At 38.7% G+C, this 19,631-nt stretch overlaps 1 protein-coding gene across 7 annotated transcripts in view; it reads left to right on the top strand.

Annotated features, from left to right (window-relative positions):
- diaph2 (diaphanous-related formin 2) overlaps positions 1–19,631 on the top strand; it is a 381,473-nt gene that overhangs the window by 112,534 nt on the left and 249,308 nt on the right. For all 7 annotated transcript variants that reach the window (XM_067599729.1, XM_067599728.1, XM_067599726.1 and 4 more), the window contains 8 exons: positions 2,170–2,244; positions 2,342–2,411; positions 3,228–3,364; positions 6,857–6,965; positions 9,455–9,565; positions 11,133–11,245; positions 14,498–14,614; positions 19,481–19,599. In XM_067599729.1, coding sequence (XP_067455830.1) covers positions 2,170–2,244; positions 2,342–2,411; positions 3,228–3,364; positions 6,857–6,965; positions 9,455–9,565; positions 11,133–11,245; positions 14,498–14,614; positions 19,481–19,599 — 851 coding nt within the window. The remainder of the gene's footprint in view (positions 1–2,169; positions 2,245–2,341; positions 2,412–3,227; positions 3,365–6,856; positions 6,966–9,454; positions 9,566–11,132; positions 11,246–14,497; positions 14,615–19,480; positions 19,600–19,631) is intronic.

The following is a 19,631-nucleotide window of genomic DNA, read 5'->3' as shown; positions in this document are numbered from 1 at the left end:
AGAAAACAGACTTTTTCCACAAAATTGTTGCAAAATGTCCAATTTACATTCTGTTTCAATGTTTTAATTAGTACAACTTTCTCAGTTCAATGTAGTTATTTGTAGAAGCTTTATGACTGGTTTTGTGAATGATTGGTACTTGTAATGTTTTCCTATAATTTGGTTTTACAAGAAGGTATGTGTTTGTTCTAGATTTGTCTTCATCAAAGTTTTTAGCTAAATCTTCATGTAGTGATACCGTAAAGCATTTGACTGTCAAGATATGCTAGTCCTGTCCTGTGGACACCCAAACGCACTATGAGTTTAACCAAATAGTGACCTTTTTTGCAGCAAACATCTGTGTGTGTGTGTCCAATATGAGAAAGATCATTTTAAAACTTAACAGCAGTCTAGTTTCTCCTAAATTTCTTCCAGACTCTAAATCTCAATTTGTAGCACCAAAGAACACATCTGCTTTTGTTGGTCTTTTTTCATTATTGTCAGATTTGTTAGTATACTAACTCTAAATATCAAAATATTGAAATTGGATGAATATTTGATTATACATGACTATATTTATTTTGGCAGCATGTCAGAGAGTCAAATCATGTCTTTTGGGGAACAAATTTTTATTTTCCTGTAAGGCATGACATTTTGAATGTGTTGTAATAAGTTTACAGCAAAAACATGTCATCAGAAACCCACAATATAATTTGCTTTTAATGTGGATGCATTTTTTGTGTGAACATACACAGATGTTATTCCTTAAAGCACTAATTTGCTTGGAAGTAGAGAGAATCATCTTAAAATAACCAAAATGATTGCAAAGCAAGAAATGATAATGTGAAACCTCTACTAGTCCTTACGGCAGAGGACAAAACAATTTTTTTTCTTCAGTGCTGTTCTCATACACCTTACTGAGGTCATACAGCATTCCCAGAATCTCATATTGCAGTTATGGTGTATAATAAACAGAATTTCTCTTCACAAATATTGGTTCCATTTCTTGCGCTCCAAAGACTGACATTACCATCATTACCAAGAAGCATAAACAAAGACTGTGGATTTACTGAAATGTGCTCCCTCAGCCATGTCGCCTCCTTTTCCTCTTTGTTGTCCCAGTCTCTCATTTGCTCCCACCACCTCTGTATCACAAATACATATAACTGTATTGTTATTCTGCAGTTAACTGAGCCAGTTTGTTCTTTATTCTCTTTTGCAGCCTTAAATATGTGCAAATCACATGCTGGAAGCAAACCTTCTAACTGGGAGGCTCTTTGTAAACAGACATTTATAAATTTACAACATCATGATGTTTTGTTTTTATTAAGAAAACAGATCATCATTATACACAACAGTAATATTAATAACTTATAAATTGGCTGTGCTTGTCTGCTAATGAAATTTGAGTCATGGTAGGTGGGGGTTGCAGTGCGTGCTAATTTCGTCACAGATCAAAGAAATACCTCACCTCAACTTCGCCAGTTGCCTCAGGCTAATGCATCTCATCCCTAATTGAGGGTCTTCTCCGACTCACTGAGTCAATACAAATAACTTTAATACTCGAACCATTATTATTTCAAATCATTGTCAAAAAGGCGGGATAAATCATTGACTTATGCCCCATTAATGTCAGAAAATTGCTCCATGCGTTTTGCGTTATTGACAGTTGGGGGCCTGAAAACAAGTAATGCTAATGACATGAACTGGCTGTGACCACACTGTCCCTCCCACCCTCCTCCTGCCTCTCTCTTTTCCTGTCTCAGACAAACGGGCTCATCTGCACTGGATCATTTGCCGTCTCCTGATACGCTGTGGTTTATAGCCAATTATATCTTGCGATCCATTATCGATTACAGTGTTATCTTTCTTGCATTGCTTAATCTTTTGGCACAGGAACATAGCAGCTCACAGGGAGGGCCTGAATACAAACTGCTTTGCGATGGGAACACTAGTTAAGATGGATGGGTGTTCATTTGCTTGTAAATGGGTACAGTTTAAATTCAAACCGATTCATACTGTATTCAGTATCAGGGAGGGCAAGGTGGTTTTTGATTTGCAGCTCTCTCTGCTAGAAATTAAAAACCATTACAACAGTCAATTTATCTAAATGAGTGTTGAAACTATGATATTATAAGAATATTGACTGAATATTGGGAACTCATTTTTTTTTCTGTGTTTTCTCCACAGTTGGGTTAATAACTTCGGTCATGAGGGTCTTGGCCTTCTTCTGGATGCTCTGGAGAAGCTGTTGGACAAGAAACAGTGAGTGAACTCCTGTGACATCCCTTCTCTGTGTCATTTTGCCTTGCTCTTTTCATGTAATCACATTATTCTTATCAATATTCCCCCTTTTTTCCAGGCAAGAGAATATCGATAAACGGAACCAGCATAAACTCATCCAGTGCTTGAAGGCTTTCATGAACAATAAGGTTTGTATGAGTCGATGAGGAAAAGCCAGTCCACTCAATTGATTCATTAGATAATGAAGTCATTTAATGTCAGTATGACTGCATGATGAAATTATATCACTTGGATACAATCCTAAACAACCTGAGATGAGTCAAAAGTAATATGTTGTTAAAAAGCTAACTCCCTGAAATTTTAATTATGTTTTAATTCACTGGTAAAGGGTAAAGATAAACTCTAATGTTTTGTACAAACAAATAAAATGCACAAACAAGGACATTCTTTGTACACTTATATTGAACATCTTAAAAATTCTAACAGTTGTTCAAGTGGCCAGTATACCAAACCTGATATGAATCTGGAGGATGATGAAGACTGGGATAATGGGAAGCTAATTTTACCATTTACAACCCACAGTCTCGGATCTTTTAATTATCCTTTTTGGGAAGGTCTGGCTCATTTCTCAAAAGTGGCACACATTTCAAGGAAAGATGAACTATTGATATTCCTACTCTTAGACTTAATCCCCACACGTGGTCATCTTTACCCATGCCTTCAGTTGTGGGGAGACTAAAAGGTACAGGAGACTATAAGTATTTGTCCCTATAGTCCTGTCCTGAATTGAATTAATTCATCATCCTCTCCATTTTCTCCCATGGCCTCGTTGTCCCTCCTTAAAAGAAAATTAAGGCTAACTATAACTTGCGTACGTGAGAGCGTTTTTGTATAATTTATTTTTTACTTGCAGTGAAAGTTCTCTATGAATGCAAATGCTCTCATTAATTTATGCCCAATGGACCTTTTCATTACCCACCCTCTTCCCTTCCATTGTCACACAGTATGGACTGCAAAGGATCTTGGGAGACGAGCGAAGCCTGTTGCTACTGGCACGAGCGATTGACCCCAAACAGACCAACATGATGACAGAGATTGTCAAAATTCTCTCTGCTTTCTGTATTATTGGAGAGGAAAACATGTAAGTCATTCGTCACACTTGTCGTAACACATCTTGATCTTGCAGATGCTCTCTCTTATGTTTTTTCATGTCATCATTAAAGAGGCTTTTCTAGATTGCCTATCATGTGCCAGTCCACTCAACATGCAAATCATCTCAGCCGAGTATTATGTAAGATAAAGATTTTGACACAGTTAAAGGATCAGTTCACCTAATCGGGAGCCTCGGTTTTATTTGCAGAGGTTTTGAGACATTTGCCACTGAGACATCCTCTGCTGCCCCAAGACAATGTGTGTGAATAGAAATCCATTTTTGATGCCCACAGTGTGAAAAAACACCCCCTCAAAGTCTTTCTCCAGAAATAGTCCCCCGATTCCTCAGGATAATCCGCAAACCTCACTGTAGACAGTTTTCATTTGACAACAATTTTCTACTGGAGACATAGTCCGGAGCTCTCAGTGACAGATACAGTATCTCAAAACATTTACAGCTAAAACTAAGACTTTCTGCGTGGCTTAGATACCACAAAGAGGAAGTGGGAAAATATATTTTTTGTGATTTGGGTGAACTGACCCTTTAAGTACCTCTGCCTAACCTCCATTCAAAGTTGTAAACAACTTTTCAGTATTCAAAGTTGAGTGAGAGAAACATTTCCCTATCTTTCCCAGTAAATCACTGCTGATATGGAAACAGCACAACACCGTTTCAAAATCCTGATTTATGACAAAAAAAAAAGAAAAAAAGAAAAAAAAAAAAGGGCTGTCTTTGCTATATTTACACGCTCTGTAATGTTTCTGAAACAGCAAGAGGTAAGGAGACGGATGCTTCTTGTAAACACTGGAATATCACTATTACTTCAATCTTCTCCCACTTGGTGGCATGTGCTCATAGAGAGATAGCACTGCATGCATATGTTTACCCACTGTGTGCATATACAGTACTGCATTTACAGATGAGCTGAGACAATTTGAAATCTGGTGGGTCACATGGCCAGTTGATGCAGTTTAGTCTGTTTAATTTGTTAAACTACCCAGTATAGTTTGCCATGGACACACAACCTGGTTGACAGCTTATAAATTGGATTTAGGGGAATGTTTTTTATTGTTTCCCACAGGGCCAGACTAGAATAACAATGGCACTTCAAAGTCAGTCTGTATGCAGTGGTGGAAATAAACAAACCCACAAATTCTGTTAGAGAAGCTGAGTTCAGCAGTGAGTTTCACATCTCTGACCATCCAAATAGACCTGGCCTTTATGGTTGTAGTTCTGAACCTTGCTGCGACTGTGCGTGGTTTCTAAAACGATTTTCTGGTTTCTGAATATCAAAAAGTGTGAAGGGTTGGCTTGCAGATCATTGAATTCGATTCATTTTTTATATTAGGTAAATTGCCTCAAGATCATTCTTGTTATTAACTTTCAGATTCTGTATATTTATAAAACCACAATAAAATTCAGTGACTACTCCTTAGAAACTATATCCATTAAACAAACGTTTATAATAATGTGAGAGTATCTGTATTCCAACAAATACATAGACAACAAAACCATGTAAAACCTGTTTTACCGTAATGAAATAATTTCAATTATTTTCTGGGAACGTTTATAAGGAAGAGCATAAATCTATGCAAATCCATCTTTAGATGTGATGATGATGTAATTCATGAGGTATTGTCCCCTAGTTTTGAGTGAAACAAAAAGCCTCATAAGTTGGCACAAATGGAAGTGCTGTTTTATCTAAACAGGTTAATGGTGTTTTACAATGTTTTTACCAGCCTGGCAGTTTTTCTTTGGGAAGTCAAAATACAGACAATCAGTCATATTATTCAGATTCAAACTACTTTTACAACGCTTTTTAAATGAAATTTTAAATATGTAACAATACATAATTGATGATGCCAGATTGTTTCAGTTTCTTCATTACTTTTGCTGATTGATACAGTTGAATTGGAATAATTTATAATTGATGCATGGCGCAGCAATTACAACAATTAAACCTAAATAAATGCCTTCTGTTACTGTTATCACTCTTAAAACTCAGACATAGATTTGTTTCTTGCCTGCACACACGTACATTCATGCATATACAGTATCTTTAAGTAGGCACTGGGTGTACAAATAGAACAAATCTCGCTCTCTCTCCCTCTCTCTCCCTCAAAGTACTTAAGAATAGGTTGAAGTAAACACGGAGAACTTTGCCATGATCATAGCCCTGCATTCAAACGTTCGTATCCTGTAAATATGACAGCAAAAGGAGCTGAGGCGTCACTTTCTTACTCAGAAACTTCTCTGCCAACCAGTGTTGTGACGCTGGTTCATGTTCAACACCCACTTCAGCTGACAGCATCAAAAGGGAACACGACAAGTTAAGCAGATCTATCTTGCCTGTTTTGAAGCGTCGTTTGAACTGGCTTTAAAGCTACTCAGTATGCGGCTCCCTACGCTCGTCTGTGACTTTCTAACCCCTATCACAGAGCATGGCCATTCCATTTATCTCTGTGTCAGGCTTACTCCACACATACAGTCCTATTGGTCAGACACATGATCTCCCTTGCTCATGAAGCAACTACTTGTATTTTGTCACCCTGGAAAGTGTTATTTTTATTTTTTAAAATAAGGTGATAAAAAAAAAAGGCAACAGCAACCTTGCACAGCATGTGTGATCACAAACAATATGCTTGCACATGTATAAATCAGCTGATCCGTACAGCTGACACTTCAACATTTGGCCTAGTCTATTTATTTATTTATTCATTTACTTATTTATTGAAACAGCAAGGGGAATTGATATATCAAGCCGAGAGCTCTTTTGTACCCAAGGGAGTAAGAAGGTTGAGGACAGTAATGCTGTTCAGTTTCTCGATTTGTGAAGGCAAAATAGAAAATGTGGCCTTGCGGTGACAGAGAGACCACTTGTTGCCAATTATAATGTGTGCCTATTTTGAATCAGTGCTTACCTAAATGTGCGTAAGACATCAATTTACTTGTATTGCAGTCCTCCGTGTATGTGTGTGTTGAGCACAAAACGTATCCTCTTCTTTCACAATTTAGAGGCTGGAATTGTCCAATGCTCTATTTAGCCGAGCTGCCTTGAGCCTTTGCAAGTACTCTAATTTGCTTACCGTCTCAAAAGGTGTATTTACACATTAGTCTGCCAGTCCCTGCAATAATTTGCTCCCTTTCTCACTCAGCCAAATACACTTTAGCACAATTGCTTTGACAACTAAACATATTTGCAATAAAACCCTGTTTTTTTTCTAGCATCACCTTAGTAACAGCTCAAAATTGGATACTGCAGTAATAATAGACCAGATTTCATACAAAGAGATGGAAAGCAGGGGCTCTTGTCCAGGTGACCAAAGACTGACCGAGTAAATGTCCACACCAGCACACAAGGGAAGATAAGATACATGGTGTTTGAGCTGAAAATTGTGAGTAAATGTCCTGTCAGTGAGGTGATAAACGTGTTTGTTGACTTTTGTGTTTGCCTGCTCCCTGTTCTTTGTTTTCTTCCAGCCTGGATAAGATTCTAGCTGCAATGACAATTGCTGCAGAGAGGAACAATAAAGAGAGATTTGCTCCAATTGTGGAAGGACTGGAGAACCATGAGGCCCAGCAGCTCCAGGTTTGGAATCACACACACATGCACACACACACACACACATACACACACACACACACACACACACACACAAATGTTAACACCTCTAATAATGATGCATTCATCACTGCTCTTTTATTAGATTATTTCTTTCCAAGTGGCCAATTCAATGACCAGCATAGAGAGCACTATGTAATTCTATATCACTGCTCTCTATTATGCTGTGGTACACTTTCTAGGTTGCCTTGAATAGTCTTACGCACTGGTTCATACTGCCCACAGTGGACAGAAACCTGCCACAATCCAGTGTCATTCCCACAAATGTTTGTTTTGTCATGGAGACCACGTTTGATGCCAGACAACACTGAAATTGATAGTTGTGTCACTCTGGGGCCCATTGTACCTCAGCCTAAGCTGTCTTCATACATGTGCTTTTCTCTGCCTCTCTTCCTGTCTTTGCATCCACTTGTCAACCCCACAGCACCTCTAGCACGTGATGGGACGGGATCACCGGGCTATTGAAATGAACCCAGAACTTCATCACCACTGCTTTAATCAAAAAACACCTGCTTCATTCATTGCTCTCACTGCTTCGCTCATTTTTTTCCTCACATCTTACAAATACTTCTCCTTGCGTTTTCCATGCTGCTGTCAGGTTCGGTCTCAGAGGAATCGGTGTAAAAGGGCAACTAAAGCACCATACCGCTCCTCATTTTCACTAGTATCCTTCAGTAGCAGGAAAAAACTATACAACAACAATAAAAAAACACTTAAAACATGTTTTTGTAAACCCAAAAGCAGGTAATTACTTAAGGAATTACTTTTTTAACTGCAGGGATTGTGAAGTCATGTAGGAAAAGTCATGAAGGAAACTGATGAGGCGGGTGGTAGAAGAGAAAATAGATATTCTTTTATTAGGAGGCTGTTGTTTTTCCTTTACATTTTGCCATTAATGAAATGAAGCTCTGCTAATTGTGAAGTAAATTAAAATGCTTTGCTGATGCAGGGGGTTCAAGGAAATTAATAGACTTTTTATCCAAAACCTGCGATGGGCTGTAGAACTAGACTTTGCTAATGTGATTAAAATGTGTTTTGCTGTAGTTCAGGCTATGCTCTTCTGCTGAGCAGGAGAGAACTCAGCATTCCAACTTTAAAACCATCCCAGCAGTGCCACTTTTAATTATGGTGTTTGGAACTACCCTATGGCACCACTACATTTCTCTAAACCTAACACAGATAATGCCCCTACCCCCCCACCTCAGCCACTCCACAATACATGGCTGAGGTATGTTGGAGGTACTTGATGTAAGTATCAATCTGCATGCAGGAGAAAAGACAGAATTTTTCATGAGCTGCATGGCTTTCTTCGCTCACATGAATTCTGTGAAGATTTGGTGGAGTTTCTTTTATGTGTCTGGCCTCTGGTGGATACAGTGAAATGTCAGGTTTCAGTGCACAGATCTAGTTTAGAGGCCTTCAAGCTCTTCTGTAACGTGAAGAAGTCAGCCATGTTTCTGGTGCCTGACACCGGTGGCACATACTCAATGGCGGTGCATCCTTAACTGAAATAAGCATTCCCATGGGAACATACAGTATCTTATATCTGTATCTCATAGCAACCTGAATTTTTACCCCATCACCCTGCTAATAAATGTGCTTGTTGTGCCACTGCTACAACTGTACGACAACAGAAAAACAAACCAGTACTGTTTATTTCAGATAGCTGATTGTAGATTTAATAAAAGATGACTTTAAATGGAGTTTAGTTAGCAAAAAGTCTGGATATCTGTAGAAATTGAAGTTATGTATTGCTTTTGTGGATTTTTGCAGATACACAAAGATACACATAGGTGTGCATTTTTTATTTAATGAAAATGTTAAGAAACACAGTGTTGGGATAAAATTTTAAACCAGGTAAAAGAAAAAAAAAGACCCAGGAAACCACACAGAATAAGCATTGTTATGGCTCTTATTAATAACACATACAAGTCAATAGTGTAGAGTCAAGGTTTCAGAAGACAACTCTTCACATCATCCATGGGAATCCTTCAGCCTGCTATCGATTGTCTGTCCAAGGAAAACTATCTTAGCCATGGCTTGCTCCCCTGAAACACCTTACTGCTCATTATAATTCATCAGCGATTTCCTCTTAACCCCCTCCCCAACGCCACACACACACACACACACACACACACACACACACACACACACACACACACACACACACACACACACACACTGTCAGGCTTTTTCCTTACCAATAAAATCATTCATAATGCACATCTAATCAATAGACACACCAGACTTGTACTTTCTACCATCTGCTGCTCTCTCTCTACCTCTCTCTGTCTGTCCTCATTGTTCCATTCCCTGTTATGTAGTCTTGGTTTTGGGAAGGAAACAACAATAAAGCAAATAATCAGACAATCAAAAACATATATTTATTTTTTCAAGACAAATTTACAGTAAAATTACATTATATTGAACTGATATGTTTTGTTGTTTGTCCGCAGGTTGCTTGCATGCAGCTGATCAACGCCCTGGTTACCTCTCCGGATGACCTAGACTTCCGGATACATCTACGCAATGAGTTCCTAAGATGTGGCCTCAAGAAGACCCTACCTGTGAGTTATCAAAATATCAGACAGCACACGGTTAGATTATTCACAAGGTCCAGTTCTGACTTTGTGAAAGAGTCTGTGGCTCAAATATTTTCTTCCTTTGTCAGTCTAATCCAGTCAGTCAATTATTGTCAGTTAAACACAACACTGTATTGCTTTGGTATTTATGTTAGAACCATGTACCTTGTATCATGTACCTATCTGCCTAGCAGATCAGTGGCATTACAACAGCATAACACATTACAGCTTGAATGTATGCTGGTTAAGTGTCCAACATTGATTGAATTAAACCATATTTAACTGAATTTACGTAAAGCATTTCCATTCTTATGTGACTACATTACTTCAAAATTAATGCAATATGCATTTAATTTTATTTGATTGTGTTTGTATTTGGCGTTCAAACCAAATAATACAAGTGTATAATTAAATCCACATAGCTCTTCACTAGATGTGAGAACTGAATTTGTGTTAATTAGTGACTTAAAATCAAAAAGGCTGAACTTGTCACATGACAGAAATGGCATGAATAAGAATAGGTTTTATTATTATTGATTTAATTATAGAATAATAGTAGCCGCGGTTGAACCTGTAGGAGTAGTAGCTTTTCAGATTCATGTCAAGTGTGATGCAGTGCCTAGCACCTCATCACACAGGTCCTCCTGGCATCATTATCAGCAAGACTACACATCTTCACATGAGGCGAAGGCAAACGAGCTCCAACTCATCACTCAAGCTCTCATTTGTAGCGAGTGGGGTGAATGTGTCACAGAGCCAGTTGTTAATAAGTTATCCCAGCTGCTCCTGTTGATTATTACTGTCATTACTTAAATTATCTTCAATTCTGCCCCCTGATATGAAAGAGTCTCAGTGTACAGTCATTTATGAATGCCACGTTCACCGCTTTTAATGCCGACATTCAAACTGACATCTTTCATCTAATTATGAGTTATGCTGTGGAGTCAGCGTAGCTGTTGGCAAAGAAAAAGTGAACTCCGCTCAAAAGAAAGCACAATTTGTTTTGCTCTCATAGTCCTTGACGCATGTATTTGGCCCTCCTCCTCTTCTCCTGCTCCCCTTTTTCGTGGCATTGCACACCTCCCTCTGAACCAGTGTTGCTTAAGACAGATGGTGCACCCAAAAAACAGTGCAGGGTGATTGATACCTGCAGAAATTGGGTTACGTTTGGCCCTGTCTCCGTCAGTAAACTCCACTGCCAGTGATTCATAGAGAAGTGTTAAAGAGCACCCCTGGAGCCCTTTGTGGCTGGAACAGGTGTTCAGGAATATGTAGTGTCTGGAATACCTAGTGAGAGGGTTCAGGACATCTCAGTTCCCTGTTCTCTACACAGCTGTAACAGGGAAACCTTATAGATTTTCACAATAGCTCTTGTTAACAGTAACATACAGAAGTCTGACAAAATTAAACAATAAAAAAAAGTTGTAAATTATAACAGGCTTAATTATATCATCCAGGTGCTGCAAATGTTTATAATATTTTACTTTGCGAGATAACCTTTTGTATAACTTCACATTCTCAGCTATCTACTGTTTGTCTAACTCAATTACAGGAGCTAAAAGAGACAGAGGAGCTAGACATCCAGCTGAAGGTATTCAATGAGAACAAGGAGGAGGACTCTATCGAACTCTCACATCGCCTGGATGACATCCGTGCTGAGATGGAATATCCTTTTGTCCTCCCTCAGTGTGAATATACAGATGAATAGGTCTGCAGAACTAGCAGCGGGAGATGAGTTCGTATTGTTGGTTTGGTCAAGCTTTACAGGCTAAAGCCCCTCATGGCTTGGTTCATTAGAGGGGGATTTGAGGATCCAGAGCACAATATCCAGCTCCATCTCTGACCAGGTATACTAGGTAAATAACCCTGTCATCTTAACCTCCCACCTCTTCACTCTTTGCTTTATTTACTTTCCTCCTCCTCTCCATCTCTTGTCCTCTCCACTTCACTTTTTGTTCTTTGTCTCTTAGTACTGGGTTAAGTAGGACTGTTGTAAGACTCAAGAGGAAGATATCAAACAGAAATATACTTCCCTGTTCTTGCCATTTATTAAGCACAGTAGACAATTAAACATTTTATGTGGAGCCGTATTATATTATGTGGTCAGAGTTTCTTCTGTTCAAGTATTCACTCCTTGTCTTTCAGTTCTGTTAGACATATGAATTTTCTCCTCCAGCTCCCTACCAGTGTCCATTTAACTCCTAATGTGCAGAGTAGAAGTTAATAAGGTGAGCAGTAATTTAGCCCAGAGTTGGAAACTTCTTCATGCATCCCAGGGAAGAGCCTTTTTAATAATTCACAAATCTTCTCTAAGGCTATGTATGAATGGCTGACATTGTGAGCAGACATACCAGACACTGACATTGTTATGCAGATGTTCGTTCCTTCAACCTTTTTCTTCCACCAAATCCCATAGTTCTAGTACTGACACAAAGTGCTGCTGTGAGTGACAGTTTCTGTTGACACATGTAGGTGAGGGGAGGAGGGTGTGTACGTGTGTGCGGGGAGAAGATGGAGAGAAAAAAAGTGCACTTGGATTAATGATGTGCTTGAGCAGGTTCACAAATGAGAAGGCCCAATGTTTGTTTCCAAGGACAATGTGGTATTGATCTGCAAGCTCAGAGCATGATTCGAATGCCTAGCCTACCCTTTGTCCCTTTGCCGGCACAGCACACCCACGTATGTGCATGATATGACGCAGGTAGTACTTCTACTACCTGAGCATTGCGTGTGTCTTGTTTCTCCCAGCAGTTTCATGAATATTAACTCGGAGAGGCTCGTCTCCTCTGTGTCCAGCCCAGGTCCAGGTGCTGAGGAGGTGACTCCAGGCCACTTATAAATATTAATGAGCTGTGGAATGGTGATTGATTGACCCCACCACTGACTGGCCTACATCACACTTGACTGCCACTCATGTTTATTCATTATTTGGAGAGAGAAAGTAAAGAGAGAGAGACAGAGAAAGAGAGTGAAGAAGGGGGTGTCATCGAATGGATTGGCATTCTACATTAGGTTTATGTCTGCAGCTTAGTGATAGATGAAGCTAGTTGGATACTTTCCCAGTCTGAGCTCCTTCTCATGTCCTCTCAAATGCTGCTGTGGTGAGGCTATAATTGAATCTCACAGGATTGGTAATTCTCCTAGGCTTCATACTCGGCTAATACAAGGGAGGGAAATGATTCTTTAGAGGAGCCTGTATTCCCATCCCTCTCTCTCTAAAAGTTTGATATGGGATAGGAGTTTAATTACAGACATTGTTGAAATTAATAGGAAAAGTGTCAAACAGTATTTAAAAGAATTGATCTGCTCCAATTGCAGCGGCTGCAGATTGTTTTGCATGTATTATAGCATGGGAAATGGAGAATGCAGTTAAGTGCTATTTTTTTTTATTAGAGGGAATAAATTGTCTAAATTATTGACACTCTCTTACAGTCATCCTTCATTTAGCTGTTGATGAAACCTGACAAATAATATTAGGAAGCAAGAGCATTCAGATTAACCCTTGAAAACATGTCGTTCTAATCTTTGTGTGTTAAGTGTTTAGGATCCATATCATTAGTATATCCCCAAAACCAAGTATGATAATACACTTGAATCCTGAATCCTCAAGCTCAGTTTCACCTATAATCAGTTTTGCATGTGTGTTTTACAGGTATTTTCTGTACTGAAAGCAGAAGGAAGGGGAATAACCTTATATGCTGAAAATGTCACTTTATCACTTTCCAGTCAGTATGTTGTACTATGTAAATATTTTCACACACATTGTCAAGATCCGCACTTCATGTTATGATGGCAATCATCTTTCCGAGCTTAACAGTGTACTGTCTACTTAGTCCTCTTTTTTTCTGCATGTGTGCACATATTTGAGAGGCTTATTCAGTTTTTTCAAACAAGATGAGTCTCTGTAGGGAAATCCTCCTTTCTCACGCAAACAAATTAAATAGGCTCCAAATCATTAATTTTCCAAGGTACTTTATTTCTTAGAGCTACACTTTTTTTTAAACACTATTAGAAGTTTTACATAAATTGTAATACAAATCAACCATTTACCTAGAGAATTAATTTTGCAATGTGTTCTGGTGTTTGTGCTTATCTGGTCCTATATGGTAGGTTATATCTCTCTTACATGGTTTTTGATTCTTTGCTTTCAATATCAAACATTTTGTACTTCTTTTGATAAGAGGCATCATTAACAAGAACTCTATAAAAGAATCATACTAGCGAATAAATAAGAAACATATGTAGAATATGATATTTAAATATGGAAGAATGAAAAGTAAGACAGTTGGATTTAGCATCTGCTTTAGATGTCAAAGCCATCACTACTTCCTCCTGGGGAAAGCAAACATAAGACACATAATCAATACCTTTTGCAAATTTAATAACATGAGTTTTTGCTCCTGAGTACATGTCAGTTTCAATCTTAGAACTAAACCTCAGCCATATTTTTGCTCTGCAAATGAGTGGCTCTCCATCATTCTTGCCTTAAACATTCGAACCAGTGACTTTTTCATGTAATTAATTTCCCGTATCTTGAAAGGTTCGGAGTGACAGGTAAACCAGAGGGAGCATTCTTTATTGTCAACCCCCCTCCTCAAGTTAGCTGTTTACACTGTCTTTGCTCCCCTGAGAGAAAATGGATAAGAGGAATCACATCTGTGTTTGCTTTTGCACAATGATGCCTGTCAGAAAACCTGAGGTGAGGAACCAGGGACAAATAAAAAAAAAAAAAAAATAGAAAAAAAATTTAAATGTGTATAGAGTTATTCAGTTTACATAGAATACATCTGAATAATGAACTCAACTTGGATGTCTTGTCAAGAAGTTGATCATAACAGTTTAACTGAATCAAGTTATAAAACTTTAAAAAAAACACACACTGGCATAGAGTTGTTTTCCTTAACTTTGCTCTTGTACTGATATGAGTGAGGTGTACCATCTCCTGTCCAATATGGTGAAAGACACTGGGTCAGAGGCCTACTTCCTGTCAATCCTCCAGCACCTATTGCTCATCAGGAACGATTACTACATCAGGTAGGTTCTGTGCGATTTTACATACCAGTAATGTTTTACTGACTGATGACCTTGTGATGCTCTCTGTCATGTTTGGAGTTTTTTTTTCAGGTTTGAAACACCTCAAACATCACTCTGAACTTATTTGTTCATTACTTACAGGAAGTTGTTATTGCTTCTGTGAGTCTGTTTGTTTTTCCACCACCAACATATATTGAAAAGTAAAAGTCAGGTTGAAATTCGCTGTGTACGTTGATGCACTGAGATGTAAGAGACCTATTGATTTTTGAAGGCCAAACTTGAGCTACCGTAATATACTGTAACTCTTGTGTAATTGCCTAGAACTTTGCCTGTAAAAGTAACATCCATTGGCTTCCTCTTCTTATTCATTGATTAATTCACTAATGGTTAGCCTATCAGCCCCATAGTCACCAGTCACCAGTCACCAGTTATATGGGAGAAAAGAATTGTTGTACTGACCATTGTGGGTTGAAAGCTATAAGTTGTGTCCAAACCTCATACTACATACAAATTATATACAATATATGCTAAATACTAATCTTTATAGTATACTTTAAAAGTATATTTAAATTATTTGCAGTTAATATACAAGGAATGAACATACTTTGCCATTATACTAGTATGAAATTATGCAATATGTGTATTGTGTAAAGGCAATCAAAGTGTCACTTTAGACTGTCACTGTCAATTAAATTTAACACAGAGAGACAGCAGAATTTTTCTCTTTTTTCTCCTTTATTTTCCATTGTTGTTCTAGAGCTGTTTCACCATCATCCACAATTAGTTTTATTTTTTCCAGCTGTGAGCAGCTCCTCCATCAATGCACTGCATTGTAGGAGAGTGTCTATCAACAGCACAGTAAAAAATCAATCAGTATCAATGCATACTGACAATTTTGACATATTTATTTTGGCACTTTTCCAGTGTTAACACACTACATACTCAAAACCTCCTTAGGATTAATGTGCAGTATGGATCTCGGACACAGTGTAATGACGCAGTCAGTCCGAAATTCGCTCCCCATTCATGTCTATGCGGAGCGGGATGAGAGACATTCCCTACTTATTTTATCACTGTGTGGCGAAATAATACAAGCAGCAGATAAGAAGAGATGCTGTAGTGAGTGCAAGGACAGTGATAGAGGATAATGACAGTAAAACAGTTGATAAAATGCTTTATAATTTACAAGGGTGGGGACTGTTGTTGCTGCAGTAGCTCCGACAGCTTATGTTTACAACCCTACCCAAGCTATTTCCTTCCCCCTGCTTTTGGCCACACCATGTGGGTAAATTTTGCTAGGCGGATTTTGGTCTGACTGCAGCCTCAGTCTGTTGAACTTAGGGCCACACTCAACCTTGCAGGTGGGTGAGGTCAAGTGCGGTCTGTTGTACTTGTGACCACATTCATGTTAGTGTTGCAATGTGCATTATACTGTAAGTGCTGTACTGCACCGGCTGTGGAAGTAGCATGTAGCCACCACTAGTTGGCAGTGCAAACAAGATTATTAGCCTAGGTGCAGTTACTCTTTCCAAAGAAAATTAAAATTATAACATGTCTTTGTCTATACACACTGAAGTTGAAAAACATAAATTATACGATTATGGATATCATTTTGTAACTTGGAATTATTAAGTAATTTTAAACTGTTTGGTTAGCTTTCTACTTTGACTTTAAAGGGCAAATATGTCAGTCACTGGGCGGGAAGGCTGCCACTCCTCTGAATGGAGTGACACTGATGAATTCACTGCTGTGTCAGACCTTTTTGCAGAAATATGACTTAAAAAAAGGAAGTTGGAGGATGGAGGGTGGATGAGAGGAGGAAGATGAATTTACCATAGACAAGTTGCTGTACCCTTGGAGTTATGAATAATGTATTCCTCATCTATTCGAAGGAAGTGAGAAATAGAATTCACATTAACTAGCTATAGCCACGTCCACCTCAGCTCCAGTGTCCATGTTCCCCTCTGTAAGCCAGCAACAAGAGGGGATCAGTACCAATGCTCATAAAAACTGATGGTCTTTTTAAAGATACTTTTTGAAGTTTTTGAAACACATTTTTCCCTTTGGCTGCCATCACAACTGAAAGGGCAAACCCACACATGTACAGACAAATATTAACACTAGCAATGCATTCTGACTGAGGCATTTTATTCCCCATATATCATTGCTGTATGAGTTAGGATGATGGAAGATGTTGTACTACAGTAAATGCAGCTATTTTCAAAAGATACTATCTAAATCGTTCCAGTCTTTGCGCATAACATTTCCATTTTTTCATAGTATAGAAATAGTATTACCACAACATGAAACACAAACAAAATTAGGAATGATTTAGTAGCAAAGCATGCTTCCAGTAAAATCATCTAATGGTGTCAGTGATAGTTTAGGTTTTTTTTACAAAGGTGTGTTGATCAAATTGTGATCAAAGGACAGCAGGTATGCTGATAATATCCCATCAGAAATAAAGACTTGAAGTTGTATTTTTTGGAATTGATCACACATGTTGTATCTTGAATTCATAACAATAATAATAATGATAATGTCAATACTATAAATTAAATAATAGTTCATTAATTAATACTGTTACTATTATAAAAACATGGTCTATAGTGGCCTGTATGTTTAAGTGCACGATCTACTGTCATTCCTCCTAACACAACATTAGTTGTTGCTCTCCCCTCTGGGGCTTGGTTTATTTTTGATAATTAATCTCTCACTGCAAGCCTAATGAATGGGAGCACATCAAACCCACCCAGTAAATATAGAGCAGATCTGCTCTTTTGGAGCCTGGTGATATGGGGATTACACTGGTTATGTGGAGCAGAGCTGGATCAAGTGGCTGGGGCTGTGCTGAACTGCAAGCTATCATTGGAAGAAATGAAGGTGCCAAAGTAAAAGAAGAGGTGGGGAATGATGCTGGGGACATATGCTAGCTTCTGGAGCCCAGCCCTGCCCACTGTGGAGGGGCATGACAGTTCTGGGTCACTCTCTCCATCTCTAGTTATCTCCACCCAGCCCCTATCTGCTTGGTGGTGGTGGAGGATGGAGGACGAAGGGAAAATAGGGCGGCTTATTGAGATAATAATGTGGTGTACATTGGTGACAGTTGTAAGCCGAGTGCCACAGTGCTTAAGCCATGCAGGGCGATGTGTGAGCTTTCACTAGCTTGTTCCAATCATGAGTGGGCGAATCCGCCAGCTCAAGCTTAATGTATGGCATTTCATGCTTTCAAAACAGTGCACCTAAATGCTGATTTATTCTTGTTTGCTTTGGCTCAGAATTTTGTGTTCTTTCATATTTCTGTTCATAACATGATGTGGCCTGTCCACCCACAAGGTAACAGCAGAACATAGCTTTTGAATTTATGGGTAACAGTGAGAGTGAAAGCCTGGGATAAAAACTTCATCCTGTTGGATTTTGATAATTATAAATAGCTGTTTATCACGTGTGCTCCTTTTTTTACTAAGACACAAACTTAGGTATATATGCTTTTTTAGTCTTACGCAAAATTAACCCATCTGACAACAGACACTTTGTTCACACTTGTGTCTGCTGAAATCAATTATTACATTTTAGGAACATTTGTGCTCTTTCGACTTAATGCTTTCATGCACAGCCATCAAACGGGCAGTCTTTGATCAAACTTTGAGTTTCTTATCTGCATCAAAGTTGTCATAAAATTTCAGACTTTTGGGCGTCTCTGAATTTCAGTTATCATAGATCTATTGAACAATCTCAGAAAGCTTAGATGATTAGAATTTCTGTAAATTAAAGGAATGTGTATGTGCTGTGTTGTATGGTATATTTGTGCTTTGGGACTCGTAGAGGAACATAGCCTTGGCTCTCTGCCCACTAGGAAGTGGTTTGCCACTTAAAAAGGGGACGAAAGGAGCTGATGTGATTATTGACGCAGGAGCCCGTCACTCCTCCAGCTGCTGATACTGTATTCCTCCTAGACGTAATGTATACATCCCACACCGCCCCTACTCAAGATTTCACTGTGCTGTACCACAATTGTGAATGCCCAACCTTTCACCCAAATTGCAACAATTAGTTGGTCACATCCACATGCGCATTCCCAATTACAAGATTATGCATTTATTAATTATTAAGGTATTATTCTTCAGCATCATCAGGGTTCAATTTTCCTTATCCAGTACGTCAGTTTAAATCTCAAGTTACAGTGTAAACAGAGCCTTAATCTGTAGAAGAATAAAAACAAGTTGTTTCTGTCGAGAATGTAACTTAAACTTCTGGACAATGTCATGCTTAGAAAATAATTATTTCTCAGTTTGGATCTTGGCTTAAGCTGGCATTGTATTTGCTAAATGTCACTTGCAATTAAAGCTGATAATGTTACTGAGAAAAGGTCACATACCAACCTGTGTGGCGAAATGGTCTCTCAGCCTGATTCTGACATCCTGCTCGATAACACCAAGCACTCAGTCACACTCCTAACTGGCTGACATGTTTTCCCGGTCATTGTGCTTTCAATTACACACATTACACTGATTAGATTTACATTTCAGTTTTTATGGTTGCTCTAATTGGCAAAGATGATTGCAAATTAGGCAAGAGGGCAAGCGTAGCCTTGGCTACCGTCTGTCACCTTGAAATGGACAGACTAACACAGACTTGGTTCTGTGTGCCCATTAATCTGCTAATTTCATGATCGGGGTGAAGCAAGTGATCAAATTTAATAGGGTACCTATTTTCTCCAGCAGCACCCTTTTTGACATGGCATTTTGTGACCTCTAGCTTAGATAAGGGAATCATTTGTGGTTAATTAGCCTTGTAGAGTTTGTGTCACTCATATCTTTCTGCAGCTTGTCTAATTGTTCTGCTTTATGTTTCCTGACCCCTCAGGCCTCAGTACTACAAGGTGATCGAAGAATGCGTGTCTCAGGTGGTCCTGCATCGCAGTGGGATGGACCCTGACTTTGGCTACAGTAAACGATTGGATGTGGACTTCACCCACCTGATCGGTACCTTTTGAATTACTTCATGCTGTATTCAC

The sequence above is a fragment of the Thunnus thynnus genome, chromosome 9 (genome assembly GCF_963924715.1).
Source record: "Thunnus thynnus chromosome 9, fThuThy2.1, whole genome shotgun sequence".
Classification (NCBI taxonomy): Eukaryota; Metazoa; Chordata; class Actinopteri; order Scombriformes; family Scombridae; genus Thunnus; species Thunnus thynnus.
This window is presented reverse-complemented; position numbering and strand designations above follow the sequence as displayed.